This window comes from Vigna umbellata, chromosome 3 (genome assembly GCF_029865625.1).
Source record: "Vigna umbellata cultivar VRB3 chromosome 3, Vumbellata_1.0, whole genome shotgun sequence".
Lineage (NCBI taxonomy): Eukaryota > Viridiplantae > Streptophyta > Magnoliopsida > Fabales > Fabaceae > Vigna > Vigna umbellata.
This window is the reverse complement of record NC_142167.1, coordinates 45,395,878-45,416,849: the sequence shown is the minus strand read 5'-3', so window position 1 is coordinate 45,416,849 and position 20,972 is coordinate 45,395,878. Positions and strand designations below refer to the sequence as shown.

Below are 20,972 nucleotides of genomic sequence, written 5' to 3'. Positions count from 1 at the left end.
TACAAACCGAGTACTATTAATAACGAACACTAAACCTATTACGACTAGTAGCAAATAATAATACCCACCATGAGACTGTCGAGAAAAAAACGAATACTTTTAAAACTGAACATCAACATTAAATCGAACAACACTTAACCAGATTAATACTACGAAACCTAATATCGCTAAGCCTGATGACATGAACGACCAAGCGTTCTATACCGATGTTCGATTTTCTACAAAACTTGCAGAACTTCATAACTGCTACACAGATTTCTTCCAAACACAAAATATTGCATACAATTCAATCAAACATACAATTGTTCATACATTCAAACTTTCAAACAAAGATTCCAACCACAACCACAGAAAACAATTAAATTACTAGCTTCCCTTACCTCTTTAACTGGACAGAGATCTTTCAGTACAGAAATTTGCTCACCACCAAAAGTCTTAGAAACCTAAAGTTCATTGATTTGTGAAAATAAACCAACCATAAGAATAAACCAACCATAAGACCAGAAATGTGATCAGAATTTAATAGAAAGAGGTAATAAACTCATGCAACCAGAAACTTGGTTTGCATGTGCCGAAAAACAAACGTTCTAAGAAGAGGATAAACTTACCAGGTCAAAACGATAACTTGATCGGTGCAAAGTGAAGCTCTTGACACCAGGAAGACTCAAGCGTTGCTTGATTGATGATCGGAAGAAGAAGAAAGTGAGAATTTGTAAAAAGAAGGAAGAGGATGGTAGAAAGAAGGAGGAGAAAAAGAAGAACTCAAAAGATTTGAAAAGAATGAGTGCATGCAAAAGAGTGACACGAAATTTTTGAAAAACTCAATTATATACTATCGTCAAAAACCGATCAACCCAATCGCATGCACCCACATGTCTTCCACTACCTCTGATTTTTTCTCATGACAATAATAGTCACCTATATTAATAATAATAATAATAACTATCAAGATAAATAATTTTTTCATCATTAATATAATTTTATGCTAATCACATAATTTTAAAAGTAAAATTAAAAAAAAATGAAATAAAAACTAAACTTAACTGAAAAGTATAAATATTTTAAATATTAAAAGAAGAAGTATCCTGATTTATGATAAACTTAAAAGTCCATTAAAAAAAGAAAATAATTAATATAAATTAAAGTTGCAGTACCATAAAATGACAATAAAAGGTTAATTTTCTAAAATCTCCTTGCAAAAATTTACTTGTCTTCTTATATAACTTGACTTAGAGTGAGATAGAAGTATTTAACCAAAGTTGAGAAGTTTTGTACTTAACTTTCAATTTACTTCAACACAATAACCCTAAAATACTTATTAACAAATTACTTGAAATGGAAGATAGTCCTGCTTAACTATTCTCTTTCTTAATGCATCAGGATTCAAAATAAAATATCCTAAGAACTACGAATACTAAGACCCAATAAAAAGAAACACTAAGACCCAATAAAAAGAAACACCGTTTAATATTTACTTTTCCACAATTGATTTATCTATTTGAATGTCCAATGTTGTTTGAAGTTAAAACATTTCAATTCAAAGGATAGAAATCAAATGATTGAAAGCAAGCAGTTGCAGATAACAACACAAAAAATAACAGAAAAGCTTGTCAAATCTGCATGCTATACCCTCCCCACTCACCCACAAACCTAAACATAGAAACGTAGAATAGAATTACTTAATGAAGGAAGCAAACCAAGGGGAGACAGTGATGCAGAAAAGTGGCGTAACATAGGTTAGCAAAAACACGGTTCCTTTCTTTAATTGATATATCTTAGATTTGACAAAGTAAGATAGATGCAACAGACAGACACATTTTCGCATCACAGAACAGACACATTCTCTCATTACAAAACTAAAAACCTATGAAGCTAAAAAAAAAAAATTTCGCCATCCACGATCGTTTTGTTGACAGACAGACAAACAGACGCGAGACCATAACTGAACATAAAACTATAAAAAACAAGCATTTAGTCCACTTCTTCCATCTTGCTCTCCTCAGCACCTTCCTCTTCCAATGGGGGCATGTCAACATCATCGCCACCAGTCTCATCTTCATCAATGCTCAGACCCAGCTTCAACATCCTGTGAATCCTCGAAGCAAATGTGTTTGGATCATCAAGGCTGAAACCTGAAGTCAAAAGGGCTGTCTCAAACAGAAGCAACACAAGGTCCTTCACAGACTTGTCATTCTTATCAGCTTCAGCTCTCTTCCTCAACTCCTCCATTATACCATTGTCAGGGTTGATTTCCATGGTCTTCTTGCTAGACATGTAGCCACTCATGCTGCTGTCTCTCAGAGCCTGAGCCTTCATAATTCTTTCCATGTTTGCGGTCCATCCATACTCACCAGTAACCAAACAGCAAGGGGAATCAACAATCCTGTCCGAGACAACAACCTTCTCCACTTTGTCTCCCAGAATGTCCTTGATGACCTTGCAGAGCTCCTCAAAGGATTTCTTCTTCTCTTCTTTCTTCTTCTTCTCTTCCTCAGTTTCATCATCCAGTTTCAACCCCTCCTTTGTAGCTGAAACCAATTTCTTCCCATCATACTCCTTTAGTTGTCCGACTGCATACTCATCAATAGCATCCACCATGTACAGAACTTCATAGCCCTTCTTCTTCAGTCTCTCCAAGAAGGGTGAATTCTCCACAGCCTTTTTGCTCTCTCCAGTGATGTAGTAAATGTCCTTCTGTCCCTCCTTCATTCTCGTAACGTAATCCTTCAAGCTTGTCATTTCATCGCCACTTTTTGTTGAGTGGTACCTCAGCAAGTCAGCCAATTTGGACCTGTTCTGGCTATCCTCGTGGATACCCAGTTTCAAGTTCTTTGAAAAAGCATCATAGAACTTATTGTAGTCTTCCTTGTTCTCTGCAATTTCGTTGAACATCTCAATACACTTCTTCACAAGATTCTTTCTGATCACCTTCAAGATCTTGTTCTGTTGCAACATCTCACGAGAGATGTTGAGGGGCAAGTCATCGGAGTCAACAACACCTTTCACAAATCCAAGGTACTCAGGAATGAGCTCTTCACAATTGTCCATGATGAACACCCTCCTGACGTAAAGCTTGATATTGTTCATCTTTTTCCGGGTGTCAAACAGATCAAAGGGTGCTCTCTTCGGAACGAAGAGAATGGCCTTGAACTCAAGCTGACCCTCCACAGAGAAATGCTTCACTGCCAAGTGCTCCTCCCAGTCGTTGGTCAGGCTCTTGTAGAAAGAAGCGTACTCATCTTTGGTGATCTCTTCTGGCTTCCGCAGCCAAATTGGTTTCTGCTTGTTGATCAGTTGCCACTCGTGAGAAACCTCCTTGATCTTCTTCTTTTTCTTAGAATCTTTCTCCTTTTCCTCGTCTACCTCCTCGATATCCCCTTCTTCCTCCTTCTTGGGCTCATCATCTTCGTCATCGCTAATTTCTTTCTCGGTTGTCTTCTCCGTCCAAAGGTAGATAGGATAGCTAATGAATTCAGAGTGCTTCTTTACAAGATCCTTGATCCTCCTTTCCTCCAAGTACTCCAACTGTTGACAATCAAAGAGGTTAATCAGTCAGAACACGAGTAATATAAACCAAAACAACATAAAAAATCCAGCTTCTCAACAACAACATGGGTTCAGATTGATAAATTAACAGTACCTGATCTTCCTTGAGGAAGAGAGTAATCTTAGTTCCCCTTCCGAGTTGCTCGCCCTCAGTGTCCCTAGTAACAGTGAAAGAGCCACCAGCTTGAGATTCCCAAATGTACTGTTCATCGTCATTATGCTTGGTGGTAACAATGACTTTCTCCGCGACAAGGTATGCAGAGTAGAACCCCACACCAAACTGCCCAATCATGCTTACATCAGCACCAGCCTGCAGCGCCTCCATGAATTCCTTGGTTCCAGACCTCGCAATGGTACCCAGGTTGTTCACCAAATCTACAAACAACACAACATAAAAGCACGGTCAACAAAATTTCCTTCCAAATCAACAGTCGAAACTCCAAACACATTCATTCCATCTCATGCATGACTAATGTATTACCTGCTTTAGTCATTCCAATGCCACTGTCAATAATGGAAAGGGTGTTGTTGGCCTTGTCGGGCACGAGTCGAATGAAGAGCTCTGGCTGAGCATCGAGTTTGCTCTTATCGGTTAAACTCTCGAATCGAATCTTATCTAAAGCCTACATTTGAACAAAAATGAAATAAATCAAACACCGTTATATTCAAACATTTACGGTTAAAAAACTAACATTAACATTGCTGCAATTTCGTTTCGTTTGCTCAATGATGCAGTGTACAACTGTTAACGTATCACTATAATGATTAAAACTATGTAATTTACACGGACAAGTAATTTCTTCAAAACAAAGAGTCTCTAAATAAAATATTTCAATCAGTTAAAGTAACCATAAGAATTAAGAATCTCTATGTCACAATGTTGAAATTGTAGCAAAATATCTGGATAATAGCCAGATGACGAATATCTCTAATGACACAGTACCCATGACATTTACAATCTATCATCTTAAATTTGCAACTAACCTAAAACAAAATTGTTCCAACAAAATTCCAACGTATACTTTGTTCATTACACTAATAGCATACATTATTATACACACAATTTAATCTGAAAAACAACTAAATAGAACGAGCAATGTAAGAACAACAAAATACAACCTATATTATACATAGTCGATGGGATTTCATGCATTCAATGAAAAATCTGAAACCAAGAGTGAAGGATAGAAGAGGCTTACATCAGAAGAGTTGCTGATGAGTTCTCGCAAGAAAATCTCCTTGTTGCTGTAGAACGTGTTGATAATGAGGCTCAGAAGTTGGTTGATCTCAGCCTGGAAAGCAAAGGTTTCAGCGTCCGCCATTGAATATCAGATGATACCCGCAGAAAATCACCGATTTATCAGAGAAGAGAAGGAAACGCAAGAAGGAAAATGAGCGAATTGCACAGAGCAGAATGCACAAGTTATAAGAGCGACTCGCAGAGAAATATATTGTTGAAGGTAGAAGAAATGGAAGAGGTTTATATAGGAATGAGAACATGCGTGAAACAAACAGGTTCTGGAGTGTTCTACCTCTCTCTCGACATTTTTATTAGTAAACTGAACCAGAAGAAACGTTGTCGTTTTGTTTTTTGAGTTTAGCAGCAAAGTATCCGGAACTTTCCATGGCAATGGTTGTGTTTGAGGCACTAGAATGTTCTTTCTCTCTCATGCACAATGACTAAAATAGGGTCCCACAAAAATATTAAGGAGAAAATGTTTTTTACTCCATTATATTATATTTTCAAATTTGTAAAAGCTATTTTAGTTTCTTGAATTTGGAAATACTGTTTTTTACCGTCTTTTGAACTAACGATAATTTTATAAATTATTTTAATGTTTCTAATTTATTAATAAGGAAGTATAAATATATCTTTTCCAATTTAAAATACTAAAATAATTTATAAAGGTCACAAAATAATTTTTACCTCCTCTAGACATGGTTTGTTTCAATTCAGCTAGATCAATATGAATTAACCCTAACAGTTCAGTTTGGCGTTTTACAGAAAAATATGTTTTCTTTGTTATTTTAGATTTTACACATATATCACACTTACTACTCTGTTTATCATGCATATTAATCAATTCTGGTAGTTGTAATTTCAAAACATACGAGAAATTCACATGTCCTAATCTAACATGCCATATATCATACGAGTCAACAATATAAGCAGAAGAACTTGATTCATTAATATTTTCAGAAACATTTAGAATGAAGAGTCCTTGATCACAATATCCCTTCCCCATGAAAACATTATTTTTTGTCATAATGATATTGTATGACTCAAATGACACTTTAACCCCCACCTTTCCCAATAGTGCTACAGAGATTAAATTAACTCTGATTGATGGCACATGTAACACATCACTCAAGGCCAAAATCTTTCCAGATGTGAATTTGAGAAGAACTTTTCCTTTTCCCAGAACAGGAGTGGTTCTGGAATCACCGAGGTAAACGTATTCTTTTCCATCCCCAACACTAGTGTAAAAGGTAAAGGCACTTATGTTTGCACAAATATGTCTGGCAGCATCAGAGTCTACCACCTACTTGCTCACATTGGTCATCAGGTTTACTTGAGAAACAACCGCAATAATAATGTCATCTCCTTCGCTATATTGGCTCTAGAAGGATTGTCGTTCGCCCTGCTCCTGCATTGTGGTGCATGATGGCCCGACTTCACACATATGAAGCAATTTTCTTTCTTCTTAAAGGTGAGTTTAGATTCATTGGGACGTGATTTAAGAAAATTATTTTTCTTTTTGTGATCATGTTTGTATTTGTACCTTTTTGGAGCAGTTTTACTTCTACCATATTTGCTTTTGCAGATAAACCTTTGGCCGTTGCAGTAGCAAACTCCTTCCTGTTGGTATCTTCAATTATTATGCGTGTAATGAGTTCTGGTAGAGACATCTGTTTGTGCATGTGTTTCAAATGTTGTTTGTAATCTGTCCAAGATGGCGACAGTTTCTCGATCAGAAGTTTGAAACAAATTCATCCGGTAGAAGAATATTTTCTGCTTTGATATCTTCCAACAGCTTATGATACTCATTGATTTGGGTTTTTATGTCCTTGTCTTCAATCATCTCCCAATGGTAGTAGTTTCCTATGACGAATCTTTGTCTGACGACATCTTCGGCAATGTATTTGAGAATCAACGAGTCCCAAATGTCCTTTGCTTCCTTGTAGGAACAATACACATCGAACAAATAATTAGAAAGTGCATTAAGCAGAGTGTGTCGGCATACCTTGTTTGCGTAAGTCCACTCTTCAACTAGTTTTGAGTTTGAAGGAATAGTGTAGTCGGGCTTCGAAGATGAAAGAGCAACAACAACTCCATACATGTCTAAAAGGGTGGCACGCGTTCTTGTCAGCGCCGAAAATTTTGTCTAGAGAAAACCTCGATTTTTGACACGTCCGGAATTGATTTTGCAAAGACAGTCTAGGTTCTGGAAACAATGGTTTGGCTCTCCGAAGGCATGTTGTTGATGTCAACCATAAGTCCTTAAGATAGTTGTAAAAAGGTCACAAAATAATTTTAGGCGTGTAGAGTCATTGTCCTTAAGGACTTATCCATAGTGTATTGCGCAAGTGCCCCAGGATACAACAGGAACTTCTCATAATATCTGACAATCTCAAAACTACCAAGGATCACTAAAAAGAGTATAAAATAACCTAGAATATTTTTAGAAGAAGAAAAGAGGATGAAACTAGGAAGGAAAGGAGAATATTGATTTTGGTGTGTTTTGGAATGGAGGAAGAGTTCTCTATTTATAGAGCTAGGGAAGAATCAAGAAAATAAAAATAATAAATGATTTGAACGTTTGCAGTTAGTTTTTCTTTCCTTTTGTCATTGTGAAAATACTTCACGTACACACCATGTTCTGTAACGTACCTCTCAAAACCAATCTAATTGAGAAAACTATCAATACGAAGATTCTAAGCTCTTGGAGCTTGTTTGAGGCCATATAAAGCCTTGTTTAGCTTGTACACTTTGTGTAATTGTCCCTTAATTTCAAAACCTTGAGGCTGCATAACGTATACTGCTTCATCAATTGGCCTATTCAAGAAGGCTAATTTCACATCTAATTGGTGTGTATACCAATTCTCATATATTGAGACAACGACACGAACAGTTTCAATTCTTCCTACTAGAACGCATATCACACCATAATGAAGCCCATCCTTCTGCAAAAGGACCTTTTGGCACTAGTCTGACTTTATGTCTCACTACTTCCCCCTTTGGATTCATCTTTACTTTGTAAATCCATTTTAATGTTATACGTCTTTTGTTGAGAGGCAGATCAACTAACGCCCAAGTTTGATTCTTTTCTATAAAGTTGATTTCTTCATGCATTGCCTTCAACCAATTTGCATCCGTGATGGCATCTTCGAATTCTACAGGTTCAACTTCTGCAACTAATGCAAAGTGCACTAGATTTTCTTCAAATGTGATTGCTGAGACATTGAACATCTCATAATCCTAGAAATGTGATGGCAATTGAGTGATCCTGTGAGATCTTCTTACTTTTTGACCACTTCGTTGTTTGTCCCCCCTATAGTAGAATTGTCATCTAGTATGATGTTAGGTTGTGACATATCTCCAAATCATTTCTTTGATTACTTGATTTTCAACTCTAACATGATGTCTCATCAACTACAACATCCATACTGATTGAGACTCTTCTTGTTTCAAGATCAAATAACTTGTAGCTGCCAATTGAGTGATACCTTATTAGGACAAGAGGTACCTTTGTCGTCCATTTTTTGCAACAGTTGGTTTGGTACATGTTGGTAACACGTTGAGCCAAAATTTCTCAAGTGTGTATTTTCCTCTCGGTCCAGGCTTCTTCTGGAGTTATTCCCTCAAGAGGTTTGATGGGTGATCAGTTCAAAATATAGGTGGCTGTCAGCACAACTTCTTCCCAAAAAATCATAGGTAAACCTTTGCTTTTTAATATGCACCACACCATGTCGAGGAGAGTTTTGTTTCTCCTTTGAGCAATACCATTGTGTTGTAGTGTATATGGAGGAGTTATCTCATGAGTGATACCAACCTCTTCAAAAAATTTCTTGAATTCGTTAGAGGTATACTCTCCACCACCATCAGTTTTCAAGATCTTCAGACATTGTCCACTCTGATTTTCAACCATACTCCTAAACTTCTTGAAAACAGCAAATGCATTGAGCAGATATGTCCACATCTTTCTTGTTAGATCATCAACAAAAATGATGAAGTATTTACTTCAACCAAGAGTTTCAACTTGCAATGGTCCACATATGCCTGAATGCACCATCTCTAGCTTCTTGGTTACCTTTTGTGTCACAATTTTATAGAAACGATTTCTTATTTGTTTGCACTGCGCACATGAGGCAATCCAACAACCCATTTTTGTTGGCTTAGATCATGTAGATGTCTAAAATTTAGGTGTCCAAACCTCATGCAAAATAAGAGAAGAAGGCCTTTGGAGTTCACTATAGGAGAGCATGTTTTTCTTAGACTGAATCCAACCACTGGAGTGGGCAGAGTCGTTCATCCTAAGAAGCTGTCTCCCAAGTTCGTTGGCCCTTATCAAATCCTAAGGAGAATCAGACCAGTGGCGTACAAGTTATCCTTGCCTCCTCAACTATCCAATCTTCATCCAGTCTTCCACGTTTCTCAACTTCGGAAGTACATAGCAGACCCTTCTCATGTACTGGAGTTAGAAGACGTTCGTCTTCGTCAAGACCGAACGGTTGAGATGCAACCAGTTCGTATTGAAGATAGTCGCACCAAGTACTACAAGAGGAAAGCCATTAGATTGGTGAGAGTGGTCTGGGACGAGAAGACTAGCGACTCTACATGGAAAATGGAAGATGCCATGAGAGATTTATATCCTCATCTATTTTCGGGTAAGCATTAATTTTCGAGGACAAAAATTTTTGTAGTTAGGGGGAATGTCAGACCTCATTTAAAACGCACCCAAAAACCCTCTGAACGGACGCCAGGTTTCAAGCGAAGGGGATCCAGAAATCAGATAGTGGAAGGCAGGTGTCGGCAGATGAGCGGACGCTCGTTTTGACGTGGGAAGCAAAACTGATTTTTCAGAAATTCACGTCACACTCTCTGCATGCACCCTTCTTCCCCAAACTCTGAAAAATCTCATTTCTCCTCCTTCTCACTAAAAGATCTCGCTTCTCTTTACGAAATCTCACCATTTCTCTTCTCCGATCTCCGTTCAGGCACTGTAGAAGCACTTTCGGCGTCAAGAGCTTCAGTTTGAACCGATCGGTTTCGAGTTCTGAACTGCTAAGTTCTCATTCTCCTTTAGTCGTTCGTTCTCTGACACATGCAAACCAAGTTCTGGTTGCATGAGTTCATAGTCTCGTTCTGAACCATTTTGGTCTGTTGTTTGGTTTAGTTTGAAGAATTGTTGAGCGTTGAGGGTAGAAGGAATTGTAGTCAGGCGAACCTTATTTCTGCCTCTAGGAACGTTCGTTCATGCTCAGAGGTAAGGGAAGCTTATTAATTTAATTTGTATGATTAATTGCATTGCATGAACGTTCGTTGGATTGACTGAATTAATATGATATATGATGGTTGATATGTTTGGATTGTATGAAGTATGAAAATTGCCTATGATATGAATGTATGAAATTATGAAAATATATGTTGAGAAATGAGTTTTAAGATAAATGATTTCTGAATATGAAATTTCCCCTATGAGAATGTACGTTCGTAATTGAACGGTCCTTGATCGTTCGGTTTTTCTAATAAAATTGGAGTCTTTCATTTAGGAAGAATCCTAATTGAGGACGAGCGTCTTCGTTTCGAAATACTATGCATGAGCGTTCGGCCAAGCATAGTTGGTTCTTAGCGTTCGGTTATAAACTTAAGTATATATATGTATTTGCATATTTTCGTTTATTCTTAAACACTACTCCAATAGTATCTTATTATATTTATCAAGCCTTCTAAGACAATGTTATTAGTGCTCGGTCTTATACCAAGCGCTCTTACTGAGTAGTGCTCGGTCTTACACCAAGCGCTCATTCTCTTTCCTATAATCTATCTTGATGAAAATAACGTTCGTCCAACTTCAATAGAGTTCTTTCTCTACCGTGTTCGGTCATTGACTGACATTCGGTTTTTCTTGATGGTAAACTCAAATAATCTCAGTATTTATAAGCGTTCGGTTTCTTCATGTGAATCCTTTTAAATATTATTCTTTGAATATCTTGAAATGTCTGCATCCATTGGTTACAGCCTAGAGTCTTAGTACTTGGCATGGTTTTTCAGTGTTCGGTTGAAGCTCTCAAGAGTCAGTTCATCTAATTGGCTCACTTTGTAATTAATGTTCGTTCCATTCTTTTCTTGTGATATTTATTGCCCTTCTTTCTCTACCGTGTTCGGTCATTGACTGACATTCGATTTTTCTTGATGGTAAACTCAAATAATCTCAGTATTTATAAGCGTTCGGTTTCTTCATGTGAATCCTTTTAAGTATTATTCTTTGAATATCTTGAAGTGTCTGCATCCATTGGTTACAGCCTAGAGTCTTAGTACTTGACATGGTTTTTCGGTGTTCGGTTGAAGCTCTCAAGAGTCAGTTCATCTAATTGGCTCACTTTGTAATTAATGTTCGTTCCATTCTTTTCTTGTGATATTTATTGCCCTCGGTTTCTTTCTCAACTCGATAGTAACCCTCTTGGTCTTAATCCATTATGGAACTGGAGACCTCTCGGTCTCGCTCAAAAGTGTTCGGTCTATTTAAAGGTGAAAGTTGAACGTTAGGTATTTGGTACCCTTAGTGAGCTTGTACAAATGGTTAAAGTGAGATGATTGATAATGAAAGATGAAGAGAATATGATATGGATGAAATGTGTGAATTATGGACGAGCGTTCCGGAGAGGAATGACTCATGAATGAATATTGGAATTGGTAAAGTATGAATGTGGGCATGATAAGCTGATGATTCATCCTGATGTTCCGTGAGTACTCGTCCTCACGTAGAGGAGGATAGGTCATGTGTGGGAACGGTAGGAGGTCCTAGTCCTTATGGTTGATTTTGACAGATAGGATTAACCTCGGGTGACAACTGTTGAGGGTATCCCAGTTACTACATCACCCGGGTGCACGAACGTCGTAGCTACACAGATTTTATACCGTCTGGACAGTCAGTCTAGTGTTAGGCTTTGCATGAAATGTATGATGAAATTTATCTTGTGTGTTTGATTGTGTGAAATGTATATTTATACATGAATTAAGTTACATAAGCTTACCCTGTGTTTCATGTCTTGTCTGTTTTGTACGTTCGTCTTTGTCATTGCAATGATCATCCATGTGGATGTGAGCAGAAGGAGACGAACTGTTGGAAGAGGCGCTGGAAGAAGAAAACCTGGTCGAGGTAGAAGTTAAGACCGAATAGTAGAACGTTTGGTCAGTAGTTTAGTTTGATTGTAAGGTGGTCGTTCGATCACCTTCTCCTTTTGTTTTGAGTGACCGTTCGGTATAGGTTTTTGTAAACCGTTCGGTCAGAATTGTACCTCTGTACGACTTTAATTTCTCGTACTGCTTTGTAAGGCCGTTCGGCCATAAACGTGCGCTCTACTTTAGTGTAAGACTGATCTGTATTATTATTCAATGTAATTATTCTATTATATAGTTTTAGACTGTATTTTTAGAATGTTACAAATATCAAACGAATAAAATACTAATTTTTAAAATACTTATCATTAAAATAAACATAAATCATAAAATAAATTTATTAATATCTTTTTTCCTTATATCATAATATATTAAATGAGAAATGAACTTTAGTGTGTGGTCGAAAATTTAGTCATTTGACTCAAAATAGGAATAGTCATTTAAAAGAAAAAAGTAATTACAAATCGACTTATTTTCTCATTTTTCAATAAATCAGTGACTGTTTTTCATTCAAAATTGTTCTCAAATTACTATTTTACTATTTCTTATTTAGAACAATAAATTTATTTAAAGAATACAATTATTTCGTTAAAATTGATTAAAAATTAGTTTATTAATTGTATTTAAGGTTGTTATTGATATACATGAAAATTAATGTAAATATATATGCAATTGAGTAAACGAGAATTCTCGTCGCTTAATCAAGTCAAAAGTTTTGAAAATGACAAAAGTGCAGAAAACTCGAGTTAAAAGTAAAATTCACCTATCTTTTCAATAGTAGAGAAGGGAAAACGGTGAAAAAATAATGAAGAATACTTGTTTTTATTTTTTTAATTTTTAAAAATAAATCAATATAATTTTTTAAACTCAATTATATTATTTTTTTTTAACATATCAAGCCTATTTTCCAGTTGATATTAAAAACAAATGTGTTACACGATATTATAATTAACATAAAATATTTTATGTTTGATACGTTAAAAGATATAATATAATTAAATTAAAAAAATATTTTTTTTTTTAGAATTTAAAGATCAAAATCTATGTTGAAAAAAACAAATTTTAATTTCGAATGAAATTGGAGACTAAAAAATACTTATTCTTCATTTTTAACAGAAAAATAAAATAAAATAATAATATATAAAATTATAAATAATTAAATAAGGTCAATATGCGACAGATCTGATTTACGTTAACCCTGTCACTGTCCTTTGATCTTACAACCCCAAACACAGACAGAGAAACTACTAGCGCATGTTAGAAACATCGCTGACCTGCCACGACCACCCCTGTTATCGTGCGCTGTCTCTCTCTCTTACATGAGGAGCCATTGCCTCCATGGGAACCAAATTACTGAAGCGGAGACTCCGTGAGTCGCAGAACCCTCCCATGGCCGCCGCGGTTCCTCCGCGGCGCAAGCCTCGGTCCTACGTCACGCTCTCCATGCTTCTCTCCGCTGTCCTCATTGTTTCCGTCATCGCTCTCTTGGTCCTTTCGTCGAACAATTGGCGCGCGTTCCAAAGCAGGCCTTCCTATGGAACGGTCACCGTCGTCAATGTGTTTCCTCATGATCCAGAGGCCTTCACTCAGGTCAACCTTTTTCTTTCGTTGTTTGAGTTAGTTTACAACTTGATGACTTGTGTGTTTATCTATACAAATTAGCCCTTTGAGAGATGAACTTGATACTCTAATCTGATGACTTCGATTTTGGTGCATTTTCTGTGTAAAAATTGTTGTAGTGTTTGATCAATCAGAACTTACGATCAAGGTTTTTGAAAACAGTCCGCTACTGCTAGGATTGAATTGCAAGCTATAGGACTGGAGTTCCACATTGGAAATTTAAGATTGTAGTGTGGGGTTTATTAGGCCTTCGGTTCTCCGACTACAACAACTAGTTGTACCGGACTTGAATGCATTTGTCTGTAATATTTGGTAATATCAAGAAATGTGGCTAAACCTTGCTTTATATATATAACTTTCGCTACACAGTTACATAAGTCAACAATTTTATCATGGACGGTAATCTATGATTGGATGACTGTGTAAAGATCATACTGTGTTTTCTTCTGTAGTTTTATTTTCAAGTAGTTATTTCTCAGGCAACTAGCTCATTTGGAGAGTGAATGCAATGAGAAATCTAGGTATTTTAGTTGGGAAAAGTAAGAGATTTGTTGGAAAGAATTAGCCCTTGGTTAAATATCTTATTATTAAAACCATGTATTTATTCTGTGAAGAATGTTTACATAAAAGAAGCTGTCACAAGGACTCTTGAAGGGATATTTTAACATAAGTTCCTTAAAGGGATACTTTTAAGTATAGTGGATTTCAGTTAATTTCGAAGAAACTGTTGGCTTCTGCACAAAACGAAGATAAGAAATGATATAAAAGAAAAACTGAATTCAGTGTTGGATGCAAGAACATATGGAGCACATTGTCTTCCTGGTAAAAATGAATGTTGAGCTTTATGCTGAGGAGACATTTTTTGAAATTATTAGTTGAAGTGCACACTGCTTTGTTAATGAAATGCATGTTGATTTGACTAGTATTTGTTTTGTTACTCAAAAATGGCTGTCTCATGTTTTGATTTCAGGGCCTTGTTTACGATAGAAATGACACCTTATTTGAGTCAACTGGTCTCTATGGGAGGGTAATAGTACTCATCTTTCCCTACATTTCCTTTCTCTTTCTCCCTGCTTTCTTCATGACCTTTTCTAATTAGATTTTTGCCTCACTCTTTTCCTTTTTAAATTTGCAGTGGGATAAGAAATTGTGTATTTTTTTATTGTAAATCTCTCACCAGCCATCTTTACCTCAATTTGCTCAAAAAATCGTTATATAATTTATTTGAGGGTTAATCTTGGGCACTGCTCTAGGTTGCTACCTTGTGACCTGGTGGTGGTCATGGGTTTCCACAAAATAAACTACTTGGTGCTGGATGACTTTGCACATCCGGTCCTCCCCATACCCAACAATGATAGGAGACTCGTGCACTGGGACACCCCTTAATGATCATAAGATTTGGTTTGGAATGGATAATATTAATGTAAAATTGAGCGTTTGACCTTTCTGTGTATATTAGTTAGGTTAGTGAACTAGAGTAGCGTCTCTGTTGCCTTTTTTAATTTTTGCTCATCTGTCTTGAGATACTGATAAAATAATAAGGACTCTTTACTCTGGATATTTTCTCTTGCAAGTCTTATTTTTGGTTACTCATTCTCCTGGTAGAGTGTAAACACATATTTGATATTTCTCATTTATAAACCATCTGGAAATTCATATCTCCCCTGGGGTCAAATGACTCAAATCCTTTGTCTGGACCCTTACTCTTAACACGATTAACACTAATGACTCTTTACTGAAGCACAGACCTCTCAGTGGTTGTTGGTTGTCCCAGCATTAGAACTCCAGATAATAGTAATACAGTACAATTGCCATCTATTGGATAAGACCAACATTTTTTCAAGTTCTATTTATCCTAAAATTTATCACGATTAAGTTTATTTTCTAATTACATTCTAATCTTTGTTTTATATGCCTACAACTAATATTGCTTATTCTGTGAAATCTTGTATTTTAACATTTTAATTATTTCTTGTTTCAGTCCTCTGTCCGCAAAGTTTCCCTTCACACTGGGAAGGTACGAATTGATCCATTTCTTGAACTCTGATGTACCTTTTCCAATGCCTAGGTTATTTGGTTTTCTAATTACTCTACACTTGTATGAATAAAAATTGGTGGAAAACAAGCTATGCAGTTAGTTTGTGCAGTATGAGACAAGTTCTTATGTGAGTCTACTTGTATTTTGGGACGAGAGACAGTTTCTCCGACAAGAAATATTGCACTTGTTATATCATATGAAAAGAAGGATAAACATGTACTCTGTTAACTTACCTGTAGGTTTGGATGTACATGTTATGTGGATAAGGTACATTTATAGAGGTCAGAGGGATTAACCACACTAATACAAATATATGCATGAGTTGGCTTCAAAGTAGATGACTATAATTGTGCATCAAGGATTTATAAACTATAGTCTGCTTGTGACATAAAACACAAAAATTATGGTGATGATTGATACGTGCCTTTCTGATGAAAAAAGGATATTTGACTTATTAATCATGGTAAAATATATGTTATTGGTATCAATGTAGCATGCTCATTATTAACTAAACTAATACAAATATATGCATGAGTTGGCTTCAGAGTAGATGACTATAATTGTGCATCAAGGATTTAGAAACTATAGTGTGCTTGTGACACAAAACACAAAAATCATGGTGATAATTGATACTCATCTTTCTGATGAAAAAAAGGATATTTGACTTATTGATCATGGTAAAATATGTTATTGATATCTATGTACCATGCTCATTATGTTTTATAAGTGTTGGAAACTATTGAGATTATTCTAAATTTTGTAGACTCATTATTTTTGCAGGTTGAGGACATACAGAAGATGGATAGTTCTATATTTGGTGAAGGTTTAACTCTCCTCAATAATAGGTGCGAAAGGCAAATTTTGTTGCATTTTACTTTGTTTTTTAGTTGTGCTGATAGATTAGCTAACTTTGGAGTTGATACTAGGCAGGATTTTGTCTAGTGGGACATGACACTGAGTATTATTGGTACTGATGTTTTTAGGAATCAAATTTGGGTTTCCTTTTCTCAGATTCTCCTAGTGGAGAATGCCATGAGGTTTGGTTGATGTCCCCTCATGATTTGTTTGTATGTATCTTTTCTTTTCTTTTTTATTTCAGGGCTAGCTGTATTATTATTGGACTTGGGTATTTCCACTTTTGTTGAGATGCCATTGTTCATGTCATATATTCCAGTCATATATGGTTCTATATATGTGTGTGTGTGTATATATATATATATATATTTATGTATGTATATATATATATATATATATGTATATATATATATATATGTGTGTGTGTGTGTGTGTGTGTGTGTGTGTGTGTATGTATGTATATATGTATGTATGTATATACACACTTTCTTTTTATGTAGTCTACTAGGCTTATAGTGATTCTGTTGCCAATGAGTTTTAGGAGGTGGAAAAGAAAGAGGGGGAAAATGTCCGCATATCTTATGAAGTGTTTCTTGAATATAATAGTCTCAGCTGTTTCCTTTAAAAGGATAGGACTTTGTTATGCATCTTAAGCGCCATGTATTTTTGTGATAGACATGAAAACTTCATAGTGACTGCCAAATTTTCTCTTTACTGCTATGTTGCAATTATTCTCATTGCTTCTAGATGTCGTAGAGGATGTTTACTTCAATTATATCTTAACAAATTTTTTTTTGGCTGTGATTAAGACATTAAGTTATTCTCACCCTGACATTTGATGTTTGGATTGGTTCCCAGTATATTTATTTGTTGCACTTTTTGTAGGCTGTTCCAAGTAACTTGGTTGCAGAAAGCTGGTTTCATTTACGACCCAAAAAATTTAAGCCAAGTTTGTTGCTTCACCTTCCGTCTCTTCTAATCCTTTCTGAATCATTCTCTGTTTTGATTCTACTAGATTCTGGAGGAAAAGGACTGCACTATCAAACTATAGGAGATTTGAAAGCATTTTTTTTATTCTGCATTATTTTGTAAATATTTCGCCTAAAAGTTTATACTGTATAACCTCACATACCATTTCCATTTTAAATTTATTACAATCTTAAACTGATTTGCTTCTTGGCAGCTACGACGTGAAATTTTATTAACATTTATGTTAGAAGTAATATAAGTGATTGCATGGTTATATAAGTGATTTTAGCTTACTATATGTACAAGCTGGTTGGGTTTTATCTGAAACAGTATAATGCTGAGTTGGTCCCCATGGTGTTGTTTACATGAAATTTGTGAATATCAATCTTGTATTTGTTGTTTCAAAATTTTTCCTGAGATGCTATCATCAGCTATAGACGAATGCCCCAAATTGCCTGTTATCATAGCTAGCCAGATTCAAATAGTATATCTTTACAATTTCTGTAGACAGGGACATTTAATCATGGTATGAAAGATGGTTGGGGTCTGGCAACTGATGGAAAAGTCTTGTTTGGAAGTGATGGCAGTTCAACATTGTATCAAATTGATCCTCAAACGTTTAAAGGTTTGTCCGTTCAATAAAGTTATATTCCTTTCCTTTCACCAATTAAGTGCATAACCCCTTTCTCAAACTGTTTTATGTTCATCTTTCAAACTTGACAGTACTTTTTTGTTTGCTTTGCATTTTCATGGAACTTACATTCCCCTCCTTGTTGTAGCTTTATCAAAACAAGTTGTCCACTATAAGAGTCATGAAGTATACAATCTCAATGAATTGGAATACATTAATGGTGAAATTTGGGCAAATGTTTTTATGGTATATCTTTGTCTAATCAATCATGATGTCTATGGCCCAAGATTCTATGTTTGGCCTAATGGTTTGAAGTTGACCCTTCTTTTTGTGTAGACTGACTGCATTGCGAGAATCTCTCCCAATGATGGCAGTGTTCTTGGATGGGTTCTTCTCCAAAATTTAAGGTGTCTTTTTCTTTCTCAGTTGAAAAATAATTTCTTACTGCTATTGTGTATGTTGATAATATAATTTGTGAATTAAATCCCAAGGTGGTTAAAGATTAGTTGACGTCAAATTGGACCTCAATGATTATTCATTTCATGACATCAAATTGGTGCTACTAAATGGTTAACTTTTGGCATTATTTTGATGCCAAAGTTATTATCCGAGGGTCATTGATTAATAATCCTTTTGAGAAGCAAACTGATACTGTACTCTAGTATTTTTGTCCACTTACATGAAGTTACATTTAGTCTATATCATGTGCAGGAAAGGACTTATGGAAGCTGGAAATAATGTAAGGAGTCTGTACCTTTTGATATCAGGAGATAAGATTTTTGTCCTGTTATTCAGTGCAAATATTACATTTTTATGCCTCAGCTATGATTTAAGAACAGCAAAAAATAAAAACCCTCTTTAAACTGCTAATCTTCCTTAGTTACTCTTTTGTGATTATAGCCATTAGAAGTAGCTGTTGCACTAATGTTATCTTTTATATTTTAGAATATTGATGTTTTGAATGGGATAGCATGGGATGATGAACAAAAACGTATTTTTGGTAAGTTCTTGTCTTATTAATTAAATTTTCAATTTGAAATTTGTCATTCCTGCATATTATTTCCATTTCAACCCATCTGAGACTTTTTCCTTTTTAAATATTAGTACTATCAGGCATGGCATATGCTGAAAAAGAAATGATTTTATCGTAAAATCCACCTGTTAGTCGTGTGTTTGGATTTCAACTAGAAAAGGTTCATACCATGGTTTTGTAGTTATCTTTTATCAACTCAAAGAGATGCTAACTACACGTTTTTTAATTCACCTTTTGTTATTAGCTGAAAGTGCATAATATATTTTTTGTTCCTCTATCTAAAATATCTAAAGTTCAGTTTTAATCCCTTTAATTTCTTCTCTGTTTTCACACACATTTTTTTTTGTGATGAGTTGAAAGGGTATAATATATTTTTTGTTTCTCTAAAATATTTAAAGTTCAGTTTTAATCCCTCTAAATTCTCGTCTCTTTATTCCTTCTTATTTTGAAATGCACCACTTTTAGTTTTCCAAAATTTATCTAAATAATTTTTTTCTCCTATATGAAGTGTAATATAAACTACTTAAAGGACTAAAAATGATATTTCAAAATTAGAGAACTAAGAACGAACAAAATTTTTAGAAGAACTAAAACTGAACTTAACTATTTCTTGTCTATCCTAGTTTAAAGTGATATATTCTGTAAAGTGTTATCTAAACCACTTAGAAGATGACAAGTTTTTATGCTAAAATTAATATAAAATACTCATTCCAATGTGATCAGAATATCGATTTTCGTATTGGGATATAATTCTCAACACTCTTATGTTTTTATCTTAGCATTTTATATCTGTTTATAGATAAATTATTTGTTCATTACATGGTGTATTTTTTTCCTTTAGATTTTTTAATGACAATATCTTCGCCATTAAATTTAAATAATAATTTTCCATTTTATATTTGTGCTAATTTTAATAGGTCAAATGCCATGTTCTTTTTCCATGTAAGAGTTGTCTAGTATGCATCAATGAATGAAAGTTGAAGCTTTTGCCTCTTCCCTTTTTTCCATTTACAACTCAAATAAGATCATGTAACATGTCTTTGCTTGCAGTGACTGGGAAACTATGGCCAAAGCTGTATGAAATAAAGGTTTCTCCTGTAAAGAAACCAATTGAAGAAGGGATCATTGAGCAGCTTTGCTTGCGTAGGCCTTTCAAATATCCATGATTGGTTTAGCTATTTCTGCTCTGCTTTCTGCAATATACTTGGGAGATGCAGCAGCTGAACTTAGTTTTGGAATAGTATATATTATGACACTATCATTTTCAATTCAGTTGGTAGAATGCTGCCTCCTTCATTACCTTTTATATTATCATTCTTCTATAGCAGGTAAAGAATTTTAGTTTAGTAGTTCACTAAGAGAGAGGTCAATCAATCTGTGTATGATACGGTTGGCTTTGTAAGTAGCTGGAAAGTGCTATAGAAAAGGAAATTTGAGATGTTATTTTGTATTGCAAAAGGATAGAATGAAACACAATCAAAACAAAAGAATAAATGATGTCTTCAGAGGTTGAGGTTTCCTCATTCAAAGACTATTGGTTCAAGTAAAGATTGAGTTTTAGCATATTGATAAAGTTTTTCTCTTGATTGTGTTTTACCTTATTTTGGCTGTTCTAATATACATAGAATTCAAATATTTTTCCCACTTGACATCTGTTTCATGCTTAAAGGTTTTACTGTCATTCAAAGTCCGGTTTATTGTTAGATATATCTATCTTAACTTATTTTAAATATTTTCATTTTGATAATTTTTCAAAAAATTACTCCAAAAAGGAAACAAAAAATTCCCACTTTTGTTTATGCTTGTGAGAAGGATTTTGACATCAAATGACGGAGTTTGAAAGTAACTAATTTATTTTAAATAACTTCATAATTTT

The 20,972-nt window shown here is 35.0% G+C and overlaps 3 protein-coding genes across 4 annotated transcripts; 2 read left to right on the top strand and 1 right to left on the bottom strand.

Annotated features, from left to right (window-relative positions):
* Positions 1 to 1,737: 1,737 nt before the first annotated feature.
* Positions 1,738 to 5,049, bottom strand: LOC124840468 (heat shock protein 83). Its single transcript, XM_088110571.1, has 4 exons — positions 4,746 to 5,049; positions 4,028 to 4,169; positions 3,641 to 3,921; positions 1,738 to 3,525 (listed from the first exon to the last, which is right to left on the bottom strand). Exons 1-4 carry the CDS (start codon positions 4,866 to 4,868, stop codon positions 1,972 to 1,974), a joined length of 2,100 nt encoding a protein of 699 aa, XP_087966697.1. The 5' UTR covers positions 4,869 to 5,049; the 3' UTR covers positions 1,738 to 1,971.
* A 3,935-nt stretch (positions 5,050 to 8,984) lies between these two features.
* Positions 8,985 to 9,446, top strand: LOC124840470 (uncharacterized). The gene has a single exon (XM_047316532.2). It carries the CDS (start codon positions 8,985 to 8,987, stop codon positions 9,444 to 9,446), a length of 462 nt encoding a protein of 153 aa, XP_047172488.2.
* A 3,696-nt stretch (positions 9,447 to 13,142) lies between these two features.
* On the top strand, positions 13,143 to 20,659 carry LOC148202667 (glutaminyl-peptide cyclotransferase-like). Of its 2 annotated transcripts, XM_088110626.1 has the most exons (11): positions 13,146 to 13,540; positions 14,541 to 14,597; positions 15,552 to 15,587; positions 16,389 to 16,453; positions 17,349 to 17,412; positions 17,940 to 18,057; positions 18,212 to 18,309; positions 18,400 to 18,470; positions 18,775 to 18,802; positions 19,009 to 19,063; positions 20,147 to 20,659. In XM_088110626.1, the coding sequence occupies exons 1-11, from the start codon at positions 13,289 to 13,291 to the stop codon at positions 20,260 to 20,262; spliced, it is 960 nt and encodes a 319-aa protein (XP_087966752.1). In that variant the 5' UTR covers positions 13,146 to 13,288; the 3' UTR covers positions 20,263 to 20,659. The 2 variants fall into 2 exon arrangements, with proteins under 2 accessions (XP_087966753.1, XP_087966752.1); XM_088110627.1 differs by lacking the exon at positions 19,009 to 19,063 and having other exon boundaries at positions 13,143 to 13,540.
* The last annotated feature ends 313 nt before the right edge of the window (positions 20,660 to 20,972 follow it).

Bases quoted from the DNA above. Each gene is read 5' to 3' on its own strand.
- LOC124840470 (XM_047316532.2), top strand. From the start codon at position 8,985: ATGCAAAATAAGAGAAGAAGGCCTTTGGAGTTCACTATAGGAGAGCAT.
- LOC148202667 (XM_088110626.1), top strand. From the start codon at position 13,289: ATGGGAACCAAATTACTGAAGCGGAGACTCCGTGAGTCGCAGAACCCT. The intron at 17,413-17,939 runs GTTTGTTGCTTC...CAATTTCTGTAG, and splicing joins ACCCAAAAAATTTAAGCCAA to ACAGGGACATTTAATCATGG. The intron at 19,064-20,146 runs GTAAGTTCTTGT...CTTTGCTTGCAG, and splicing joins TGAACAAAAACGTATTTTTG to TGACTGGGAAACTATGGCCA.
- LOC124840468 (XM_088110571.1), bottom strand. From the start codon at position 4,868: ATGGCGGACGCTGAAACCTTTGCTTTCCAGGCTGAGATCAACCAACTT. The intron at 4,170-4,745 runs GTAAGCCTCTTC...GTTCAAATGTAG, and splicing joins TCATCAGCAACTCTTCTGAT to GCTTTAGATAAGATTCGATT. The intron at 3,922-4,027 runs GTAATACATTAG...TGTTGTTTGTAG, and splicing joins CATTGGAATGACTAAAGCAG to ATTTGGTGAACAACCTGGGT.